The sequence below is a fragment of the Pseudorca crassidens genome, chromosome X, assembly GCF_039906515.1.
Source record: "Pseudorca crassidens isolate mPseCra1 chromosome X, mPseCra1.hap1, whole genome shotgun sequence".
In the NCBI taxonomy this organism is placed as follows: Eukaryota; Metazoa; Chordata; class Mammalia; order Artiodactyla; family Delphinidae; genus Pseudorca; species Pseudorca crassidens.
The window spans coordinates 34,948,071-34,960,221 of record NC_090317.1 but is presented as its reverse complement, the minus strand read 5'-3'; the positions used below and the strand labels follow the sequence as shown (position 1 = coordinate 34,960,221).

General features: G+C 40.3%; 1 protein-coding gene and 1 long non-coding RNA gene across 4 annotated transcripts in view; one reads left to right on the top strand and one right to left on the bottom strand.

The window, feature by feature from the left end:
- LOC137217420 (uncharacterized) overlaps positions 1 to 12,151 on the top strand; it is a 132,699-nt gene that overhangs the window by 42,323 nt on the left and 78,225 nt on the right. The window contains exon 3 of the long non-coding RNA XR_010940093.1: positions 5,119 to 5,204. This is a non-coding gene — a long non-coding RNA (uncharacterized lncRNA). The remainder of the gene's footprint in view (positions 1 to 5,118; positions 5,205 to 12,151) is intronic.
- The window catches only part of AMOT (angiomotin), a 63,064-nt gene that overhangs the window by 15,426 nt on the left and 35,487 nt on the right, over positions 1 to 12,151 (bottom strand). For all 3 annotated transcript variants that reach the window (XM_067724213.1, XM_067724215.1, XM_067724216.1), the window contains one exon: positions 499 to 648. In XM_067724213.1, the coding sequence (XP_067580314.1) occupies positions 499 to 648 (150 nt within the window). The remainder of the gene's footprint in view (positions 1 to 498; positions 649 to 12,151) is intronic.

The following is a 12,151-nucleotide window of genomic DNA, read 5'->3' as shown; positions in this document are numbered from 1 at the left end:
CAATGGTTTAAAAATCACTAGCCCTGCCGGCCAGCATGGTTCTCCATAGAAACGGAAATTAAAAATCTAGGATTTGGTCTCTGCCTTGCCCCTAAACTTGTTGTATGACCTTAAAGGAGTCATGCCACCTTTCCTGGGTCTTGATTTTCTCTCATCTAAAAATGAGGAGATATATGGCCAAATGATTCTAAAGACCATTTCCAATCCTAAAATGTCCAGGAGTCTATCTGTATAGTATCTTCACTTCTTATAGGGCCTACCGTTTCTGGGGTTCATATGAAAACAAAAAGTGCAAGATAATAGGCATTAAGGATTTTGCTGCGATAGGAAGCTAAGGAAGCCAACTTCATCTTTACAACTGGGAGGCGCCCTGGAGTAAGATCAGTTGGGGCAAAAAACCTGAAGATGAGTAAGAGTGTGTTTTTGGATTCTCATGTCAGACACTATCTGACAAATAAGCAATGAGGAGCAATCTCATTTTCTTGACGTTCTCTATACCTGCTGGATTCGGAGGGATTCCAGTTCTCTCTCCAGTCGTGTCCGGAGACGGTGCTCCAGCTGCTCTCGTTTTTCACACGCTGCCTGGAGCTGTACGAGAGCTTGCTGCATCTTTTCCACCTTATCTACGTACACTTGCTTCTTTTTCAGCTGAAAATCCAGGTTGGGAGAATTACAAGATAGAAGGAAAGAGAACAACAGGGTCAGTTATACAGCCTCCAAATCCAGCCTTGTGTTTAGATCTCTTCCTGTCCAGCTCCAGAAAAGCATGAATGGCAAGAAGGTCCTTCATGAGTATCGGGCTGCCTTGTATTTACCATACAGATAATGTCTCAAGGGATAGGAATTACGAGCTCCTTTTTCATCTCTCCCTCCTTCCCCATCTCTGTGTTTTCCCCAAGTCTATTTCTATCAGTAGAGTCTGTCTTAGATGGCAAGCTCTTAAGATTCCCATTTATGGATGTCCTCACCTCTGCTCTTCTTCACTCTATAAACTGTAATATTCTGGGAGAGGGTATATCTTACTTTGGTCATTATAGTAGGGGAATGCTAAAAAAATAAAAGGGGGGCTCTCCAGGGAGAAGAGTTTAATTCGGAATGGAAAGGAAGCCTACCCACTTTATATAGCTGTCTCCTCTCCAAGTGAGAGAAAAAGGGTGGTCAACTGCTGCACGTAGAGGGAGGCCAGAATTGTCTTTCTGAACTCTACAGTCCTGGTAATTACTCGATGTAATCATCACTGCTCTCCTGGAATGTTTCTGCTCCTCAAAAGTGAAGCTGCTGGGACTTCCCTGGTTGTCCAGTGATTAAGACTCTGCGCTCCCAATGCGGGGGGCACGGGTTCGATACCCAGTCAGGGAACTAGATCCCTCACGCCGCAACTAATGATCCCGCGTGCCGCAATGAAGATCCCGCATGCTGCAACTAAGACGCGGTGTAGCCAAAAAAAAAAAAAAAAAAAGTGAAGCTGCCATGCAATGGTTCATCTTTAGTCTCTTTATTGACCAGCACTGCCCCCTCCCCCAGTTCTTATTAAAAGAACACAGGTCACTTGCGATTTCTGCCTCACTCATGAGCCTGAGTTGATAACATTGGACCGTAATCTCTCAACTATCACTCTGGGACCTTTAAAGATATCTAAAGATGCAAAGTAATGAATCAAATCTAAGACTAAATGAGATCAAATATGATTCTGCCTCTTTGCAAGCTTATGAACCATAACCAAAAACAAAGGTAGAAGCAGGTTGGGACTAAGAGTTTGAGTTCTTTGTACCCTTGTAACTTCCAAGGCAAATCCCATCATGGTAAATCCCCGACTCCGTTGAAATGAAGGAATGAAGAGAATTTCAGAGCTTTTTAAAGAAGGCATACATACCCTCAACACCTAAGAAGATAGGGGAAAGTGCAGCCTTCCCAAATTGTTAGGAATGAGCAGATGGTGCTTCTTCATACCTATAATACTTGTGCGGGTGCCTCTCTTGCTAATAAAATCAATGCATGGACTCTTTCTAAAGTAGAAATTCTTCCAAGCTGGTCACATCTGTTATTATTATTTTCGTGAAACCTGCGGTTAGGGATACTCTCATTATTAAGATTTAAATGTGAAAATATTATTGATAACATGGTCCAAAGGAAATTCAAGAATTCAGCTCAACTCTAACTTTCCAACAAATTCTCAAGCCCTTGAGATACCTAGATAGACAGTTGCAATGTAAGAGGTTACCCACTTTACCAGCACTGCCCACATCCATTTAGCTGGGGCCAGACCAGCAGAACCAACCTGACACCCTCATTGCAGAAACCAGGTAAGACCTTCGTGGTAATGTGTCCAAGTCACTGCTCTCTAGAATGTCCACTCAGACAGCAATGGCATGTGCTAATGCGGAAACTCTCCTTGTCTTATAACTGATCTCTCTCCAAATTAGAATTGCTGAACTTTCTCTAGGTGGAAGAAAACTTATATTTTCCTACCAGACTTGCATTATGCCTTGCCTAGGTGACTGGGAAAACTTTAAAAATTCGTGCTACACTTCTTGACATTTCCTTTCATTCCAAGGCCTAGTTCAATCTAGCCTTGTAAACCAGTTGAGGTGAGTTATAAGTCTAAATGTTTTTATCCATTAGACCTTTCCCTAGTTAATAAAAGAAACAAAAATTGCCATTCTCATCCTCTCAATAAGCTTAAACCTTTCTTTCCTGGGATATGCGACTATTTGTAATAACACTGACTAGGGCAATCAAGACCTTTAGGCCATGAATGCCTCTGCCTTCCTATTTGCTAAGCTTTGAATAATTGGAGAGCAGGAAATATCCTCCATCCTTTGCCTTTTGGGTTCTATAATCCTGATGAGCTATTTAAAGTTGAATGCACTTATTTGTGAATCGCTCTGAAAACCCTAGGGGAGCAGTGCAATGTTAATGCAGACAGTGTTAACTATAATTACTGAAGCTTACGGGAGTTATAGTTAAAGGCAATTAAAGTTAGATAGTATGCAGTTCTTGCCTTGATGGTAAAGTACTGCAACGTAAGCTCAGAGAACTGAAAAATAAGCATTCAGGACTAGGTGTATTTCTCTATGCCCTGCCTTTCTTGAGAAAGGAATCCTCAATGTCTTAGCTAAGGAATCCCCAGCAGTGGAAGTCACTGAGCCAACTGTCTGGAAGGGAAAAGCAATAAAGGCCCAGAGAGTTTTCTGAGTTGGCTGAAGATAGTCACACAAGTCAGACAACTTCCACAAACCAGGCCAAGGAAAATCCCATCGTGCTTTGCCACTGGGATGATTTTCCACAAGGTACCAGGACCTCTATTGTTGGCATAATTCTTCTACTTCCTTTTTTTTTGCATATCTTTTTTTTTTTATTGTGCAAAATGCCAATCTATTATGTCAGCAGATCCAAATAACCATCTAGTAGTATGGAAAATCAAGGACATTTGCAGATATTAAAACCAAGAGTCATGGAAATTAAAGTCCCCAAAATAACTTTTAATAAAAGAGAAGATTTTACAACATAATATCCAAATCCCCAGGAATTTTTCCAGATAATTTAAAAATTCACCAAACGCTTTGCCTATCATAGTTTTCTCTGAGGGAAACTTTTACATCTTCCCTAACGAATCTCTTAACTTTATGTCCAATTATGAATCACAATTACCCATATACAGGACGAAGAAAAAGTGCAGCTCAGCCATAAACACCAAGATCACCTAGTAAATGCTTAATACCTAGGTAATTTAGGGTACAAAAGGACAACTGTTGGAAGCTACCAGTGCAAGACCCTATAAAGATGCAATCCACAAAGCAGGCTATCTTCTAAGTTACATATTCTATGTTTTCTAGATCTCATCTATACATACAAAGGAACAAAGGTCTATGCGGCTTATTAACACCTGTACTATCCTGAACTTTATATGCTTCACTTTTTCCTTCATTATGGTAAATCCCCTTTTCTGCCTCTCTTCTATAAACTTATCTCCTGTGCTAAGTTCCTCAAATGTTAGCTCAGTAATTAAGACATCCTAGATCCCCAACTTCACCTTTCAATGCCATCAGAAATGTCAATGGTTCCTTCTAGGTAAAGAGAGAGGCCATACAGTAAAATCGTTAAGGTCATGAGCTCTGGCCTCAGGCTACCCCAGTCCAAATGTTGGCTCCCCACTTACTAGGTATGCAACCTGAGGAAAGCTACTTAATCTCCCTGAACTTCCCTTTACTCATTCATACATAACATAGAGATGATGATAATTTGACATACCTCTAAAAGGAGCAAATGAGATAACAAATGAAGTGCTTAGTAGAGTGTCCGGCACAAAACGTGCACAGAGTTTTCTTTTTTAAAGAAAAAGTTAATCCCCAGTCACACATACTCTAGTCCTCTCAACATTGAACATTCATTCCAGATAGCCTTGACATGGTTCTCATTATCTCAATAACTCTAATTAACACATCAATTAAGACATTAAAAACACAGCTATTTTTCCCCAGGAAGACATATAACACTAGGCCTCAAACCCTTCAAGCAACAGAGCTTCAGATATCTTTATAGGGCAAGGCCTTTCACTGGAGATACAATTAGAAGAGAGTACTGAGTAGCTGCAAGGACACCATATTCTCTCAAAATGACACGATTTAGAGAGCACCTCCACTTTGTGAGAGATACTTTACCTATAGTCAAAGGTACTGTTTAACTAAAGACACTTAGGCAGAGCTCATTCCCTGCCACACACGCATGCGCGCGCGCGCACACACACACACACACACACACACACACACACACACACACACACGCACACCCCAGGAATTTCTATTTGACAGCAAATTGAAAGGTAAAGGAACAAGGTGGCAATCAGGAGACTTGGGTTCTTGTCTTAGCTCTTTTTAATAGCAATTTGCTTCCCTGTTCTCAGCCTCAGAGTCCCCATTTGTTAAAAAAAAATGACGGGGGTTTTGGGGGGTCAGCAAACCAAAATGGTCAGCAGTGGGCCAAATCCAGCCATGCCCATTCATTTACCTATTGGTTAGGGCTGCCTCCCTGCCATAATGGCAGAGTTGAGAGTTGCAGTTGCAAAAGAAACTCTATGGTCCACAAAACTGAAAATATGTACTATCTGCTCCTTTATAGATAAGGTGCCAGCCCTTGGAGTGATTTTCAAACTGTGTTCCACAGTCCTACTGTTCTAAGGAGTGCTTCAGAAGCCACTACAATGGGTGAGTTGTAGCAAGTGGCTCCACTTTTATGTGTTTTACAATGAGGGTTCTACATAAAAATTTCAAGAAAAAGACTGTTACATCTTTGAAGATACATGTGAATATCCAGTTGACCCTTGAACAGCATGGGGGTTAGGGGTGCTGACCCTCCCTGCAGTCGAAAATCCATGTATAACTTTATAGTCAGCCCTCCATATATGTGGTTCCTCCATATCCACAGTTCCATATCCAGGGATTCAACCAGTGGCAGATCGTGTAGTACCATAGTATTTACTACTGAAAATGTCTGCATTTAAGTGGATTCACACAGTTCAAACCAGTGTTGTTCAAGGGTCTACTGTATATATGTTCTTGTGCTTTGTCTTTTTTCCCTAAAGAATGGGCTTCCCATCTTACCTCACTCCATCATCTTTTCACACTTGACACTTCAGCATGGTTAAATAACTTTAGGTTCCCGAGGACCCCCTCGTATTTTAGCCCTCATTGCCTTTGGATATGGCATTCTCTCTCTTAGGAACGCCTTGCCCACTAGGTTTTAAGAAGTTTAAAAAAAGCAACAAAAAACCAGCAACAGTAGGATAGACAGATGTCTATCTAATAGTCTTTCAATTCACAAATATTTTATGAATCTAAGCGTCCCCTTTTCATCTTCAACACTGACCAGTAACTAAGGGGACTGGACAAAATGGGATCCTAGAAATCTATATAGGTATATTCTTGGAGGTAAAAAAAAACCCATAAAAGTCCTGCCTTCGTTTGTGTGTATGTACATGTAAGAGACAGATCACATAAGGTGTGTACTCTCTATAGGATCCTAGATGATTTATTTTTCTATGCCTTTAGTGTTCAAGGAAGTGAAAGTTCACTTGAAAAGTTTCTAAAGCCAAGGTAGTGGTTCTAGTGTAGAGACAAGTACCCACAGATCTCTCTAGAAGAAGCCAGAACCGAGTTCCCTCTAGATACTCAGTGAATGGGGGAACTCATTCCATCCATTTAAATTTTCTTACCAAATGCCAATTTTCAAAAACCTGTCAAAACCCCCCTTCCCTAGCTTCCCTAAACCTGTGTTCTCCTAACATGGTTCCTTAAATCATTCTTACTTTCTGTCTTGATCTTTTAGACCCACCTTCCCTTCCAATTTCATCCCCATCTCCTGCTATAGCCCAAAGGTCCAATCTATGGTAGTTTACTCTTTTACCTCTATACTGATGGTTCTTAACTGGGGGTGATTTTATCCCCAGGGAACATTTAGCAATGTGTGGAGACATTTTTGGTTGTTACATCTGGGGGTAGGTTGCTATTGGTATCTTGTGACTGGAAGCCAAGGATACTGCTCAACACCCCACCATGCACAGGACAGCCTCCTCCATCACTATCACCAAAGAATTATCTGGCCCCAAATGTCAATAATGCTGAGGTTGAGAAACCCTGCTCTCCACTTCAGCACTACTGGAGACTTCCTTCATGCCACAATTCTCACAACTGCTTATATTCATATTTTAATGTTATTATTACTCTCTTTAGTCACAGACCCCTAGCTGAGGGCAAGATTTCTCACTCTGAAACAATGTGCCCCAATGTGCTTTCATCTTTATCCAAACTGCTATCCCTTCAATAGTTCAGCCATTATAATCATTTATCCTGTTTTTCCAGTCTCCAAATCTTGGAATTATTGTCCTTTCTTCCCTCTTTCCTTTGACCACCATATCCAATCTGTCACTATATCTTAATTTTAAATAACATCTCTCATATTCTTTCATTTCCTTACATTTTCATAGCCTACATAGTTTAAGTCCTTATTTCACAACTAAATGATTAGAATAATAACCTAATAGATCTTCTTACTTTGTTGCCCTCTCCCATCTACACACAAGCACCTATGCACAGATGAATACACACACATACACACACGCACAATCAGTCCATCTGACATACAATTGCTATAACAGACTTGCTCGAGTAGAACATTATGGCACTGCCTTATTTAAGAACAAAAGCAATCTACTGCTAGCACATCCACTGAACTACTATTGATTAGGTACCTACTATATATCGAAGGCAACTTTACACCTCCTCTCTCACTTCTTTAGACCACAGCTATTCTTTCTCATCCATATTTTAAACCACTTGGTATTTTTCAATTCACCCCCCGATCTACTGTCTCATTGTCCCCTGTCCATCCTAGATATGCCTCTTAGAAATGCCTTTGTCAATGTTCTAGGCTCCTACTGCCTTACAATTCTACCAGGCCTACTATGCAAATGATCAACCTTTGTATTAGTCTGATCATTTCTTCATCCTTCCTCACCATATCAGTAAACTCTCAAGGAGTTCTTCCTGAATAATCTTACCTGACCCTGATTGCTGCTTTTCCCTAGAGCCTCTTATAACGTGCACTCTATTAGCAGTCATTTTATAAGATTTTGTTCAAGTGTGGATTCATTCATTCAACAGATATTTACTAAATGTTTATCACACATCAGGCCCTATTCTACATCTGAGAGCAGTAGTGATGCAATGGGAGGCAAGACAAAGTCTGTGCCCCATTGAAGGGCAGTATCCCATAAGCCACTTAAGGATAGGGCCCTCTATTTTCCTTCATATCTCTCTTAGGTTATAGATCTAGTTCATTTTTCACTACACTCTTGGTGACCAGTTAATATTAAATAACTGTCAAATACAAAAACAAGAATGAGCATAGCTTAGCTATAACAGTGAAAATATAAAAATAATAAACACACACATTCATAAATGTATTCACTTTGCTTGGAAAGTCAAGATAAGGGTTTCAGATCATTCCTATTAAGAGATAAGTTTTTAAAGGGGAGTCATAAAATTGGGAGGAAGAACAGCAGGAAGGCAACCTATTGAAGAATAGAGCAAATACTCTTGAGCTCAATCAATCATGTTTTTCCATTGCACTTCTGCAATAATTTGAACCCATTCCCAAGCATTTGGCAGATCTCTTAACCCCCTTCTGACTCAGGAAAATCTGATCCCTGCAAATGAATACCACGTGATGGCATCTCTTCCCTCCTTCCAACAACTGCAGATGTCTTTCAAATTTATTTTTTCAAGGATGGCTATACACAAAATTACCTCTAGGGCCCCTAAAGCTACCCATTTGTCTCAGCCATTTGTAAGGAAGTGATTTAATCATCAACCTTCTCCATTTATTCACTGGTGGACAAAGCATAGTATGGGATATTTTGGAATTAAGAGATCTGGGTTTTCTTCTAGATGTATTACTAACTGTATAAACTGTCTGCACTTTAATTTCCTACTCTACTGAAACTTCCAAGCTTCATAGTGGGGATGTAGTAAGTATTTGGAAATATTTTTGAAAGGTTAAAAATACATGGTAGGAATGAATAGGCAGAACACAGAGGATTTTTAGCACAGTGAAAATATTCTGTATGATACCATAATGATGTATACATATAATTACATACATTTACCAAACCCACAGAATGTATACTACCAAGAGTGAACCCTAATGTACACTATGGACTTCGGGTGATTATGTGTCAATGTAGGTTCATCAGCTGTAACAAATGTACCCCTCTGGTGGGGGAAGGTGATAACAGGGGAGGCTGTGCATATGTGGCAGCAATGAGTATATGGGGAAGTCTCTGTACCTGTCCCTCAATTTTGCTGTGAACATAAAACTGCCCTAAAAAAGTAAAGTCTTAATAAATAATAAAAATATATAATATGGATAGAGGGGGTGGGCTACTATTATTAGGTAGATGAACACCAACATATACACACACTCTGATGACTAAAGGACATTGAGACGAATAATACAGAACTAAGTCCAGTGTCACAGAGGCCATCCTTCATTATGTCTGATTTTCATCTTCCCTTCTATCACCCAGAACTCCAAACACTTATGGTGTCACAAATGTCACAACTGAAGTGTACTTTCTTTGCTCCTCTCCTTCATACAACTAAGTTATATGTTACTCCATGAGCCTTCAGTGATTTCCATTTGATCTTATTTAGCCTTGCCCAGGAGCCCACGGCTCCAAGTAAGAGTTCCCTCTGAAGCAATTTGGTAACACTACCCTGGTATTAGCAAGTTGCCTGTGTCCACTGCCAAGAAGCTGTGGTCCACTGGTAGATATTAAAAGAATTGAAGAGTAAAAAAAAAAACCACGCCTAGAAACTTGCTACCAAGGGAATGGAGTTCATTCTCTTAAGGAGGCTAAAGAAAAATACACGAGACTTTCAATTTGGGAATTTCAAAAGCCAAAATCATAGGAAAAACTGAGAAAATCAAGCTTTGAGAAGTAGCTCCACCTCTATTGGGGGTGGGGAACATAATTTCTTATACTGAGTGGAGCAATACCTACTTCAAAGAAAATATGCTGCCATAAATATGGGAAAAGTCATCCTTAGATGAAATGCCCTTCAAATAAGTCAACAGAACACTCTGGAAGATTCCTGGGTAGATATGTATTTTATCTGAATTCCTATCAATACTCTCAATGCACACATAATTCATACCCTCAGATCTTCTGTCACATTTATAATCCATTATAACAATTGTATGAGTTTTACCTATACCAACAAAATCCTACTGTTTGAGGATTATTTTGGATTAGACATATAAATGTCTATGCCTAGGACATCTTCCTCTAATATTGGCAAAGAAGGAGACTAGTTATGGTGCTGTGTGGATAGGTGTGATAACAGAAAATGATGTATCTCTAAAACCAAAGAGACAAATCAAATAAATGGCAAGAGATCTAGAAATAAGAGAAAATATGAACCATGAAGAATAATGGTGGAAATGAGGTGAAACAATATGAATTTAGTTTTGGAGAATTGAGAGGAGTGGCAAAATGACTCTGGAAAATGCACCGCCACTAAGAGATTTCACTGCAATGTCTAAATGTCTGCACCAGACATTGCAGTTGAGAAAAGGTTAACACTTGGGTCCTTTTTTCCCCTGAATCTCTGTGGCTGTCAATCTAGCCTAAAGCCAAAGAACAAGGCTCACTGGCTCTTTCTGCCAGCCCTCCCACATTCCGCTCTATCCCTTCCTATGCACTCTGCTCAGTAAGCAGCCCACCCGCAGCATCTTCCCTCTTTGATCTTGCCAGGGCCTTTTTCCCACCATCCCTGAAACAATTACCCAAGCAGTGGCTCGGCTCTGGATCATCATAAGACAGCAGCCAGCCAGAAGCCTGGGCTGCCTTGAGCCTTGTGAGTGGATATGCCAGGCATCTGTCAAAACTCTCCAGTGAGGTCAAATTAGTGGGGGGCAGAGGGAGGTCTCTTTGAATGGGAGAATACCATGGTTGCTGTAGGACACAGAATTCTTTTGACTTGGAGTTTAATGAACCTCCACTTCAACAGGACCTACGTGTCCCGAAAGATAAGGGCAGGGATGGAAAGGCACCATTTACGCCAGCCAGCTTCCTGCTGCATAAGCTGTAGATTGGTGGCAAGACCTGGATTATAGTGAATCACCAAAAAACAGATCTGCTCTTTAGAGTGCTATCCCCTTCTCAGCAAGATACCGTATCCCTCGAGGTCAGCAGAGCAGGGTCTGTGAGAGAATCTGTGCTGAACTTGGAAGAGGAAGGAAGTTGTGATTGCAGGAGAAAGTTCTCTGTAAGCCTGAGGCACCATTTCTGTATAGAGCTTAGAGCACAGTGAATGTTGAGTGTCATGGGCAAAAGACTTAATAGGATTAGAAAGATGGAATGGATTTTAGGAAAAGTATCTAAATGAGGACCTTGTAAAGAGAAAGACATAAATACATGCAAGAGTCTTCAGACCATTAAAGTAGTCATAACCGTTCCCTAACCATCTTTTTTTTGTTTATTGAGATATAAATGACTTGTAACGTTACATGAGTTTCGGGTGTATAACATAATGAGTCAATATATGTGTCAACCTGACCATCTCGATGCAACGCAAAATAGTTAAACCTGAGTGGCCTTGCACTTAGTAGGCTAAGAAAATACTCCCTAGAATAAAGGCTTAATTTGGAAAAGTTCCCCTAATTCTCATTTGCTAAGTAGACTAGAGAGGTTTTCCCTAGAAGAACTTCTAAGGAAAATGCATGGTGCCATTTGTAAGCCATAACTAAATTATCTGTTTCTATGAGACATAGGCATCTGACATATCCCTCTGCCTTCCAACATGACCTGACTTGAGCCATCTCCAACAGATAGAGGGATATATTTTCTATTTGTGAATACTCTTATTGATTTAGAAATGCTCACTAATTTTGTGACGGAGTCACAATGAAGAAACCTTACTAGATTAGTTCCAGGGCTACCTACTCACCTTAAATACCTCCTAAACGTTCTGTACTTAAAAATTTTACCCCAGGGAAAATGAGACCTAGTGGGGGTTGAGTCACAGCAAAAAAGCAAAACTTCAGTTATCAATTCCTGTCTTTGAAGATAAGGGAAAGGAATGTTTTCCTTTGAATATTATGGAGGAGATAGGACAAATACCACCCAGGAGCAGACTCAGCTCTGATAGGCTACTAAAATGAAAAGGAAAATAGGAATCTGTGGATTTTCCCTGAGATGTGGTTTAAAGCCCCTATATGTGCTAGAGGTGATCTGTCTTGAGAGTCTGGAAGGCATTACATGGCCTCTGCCTCTGATTCCACTGGGTAGAAGCTTGCTCTCCCCATCAAAGGTTCCGCCTCCTTTAGCAACAGCAACTCAGAATTTCCCAACGACTAGACTCCACGCAAAAGAACAGGTTGGATGAGGACTAAAAAATTAACAATAATTGATGAGTTCATGTGAGATATCTCTGACCACTAGATGCCATCATTCAATCCTAGCCCAATATTTAGAGCTTCTTCCTTAAATTGTAAATCTACATATTTTGGAGCAGGGCCTTGGAAAATAACTAAAAATCTCTGGAACAAATTCCCAGAAAAGCCTCAGAAGTCTGAAGTCAGAAATATATGT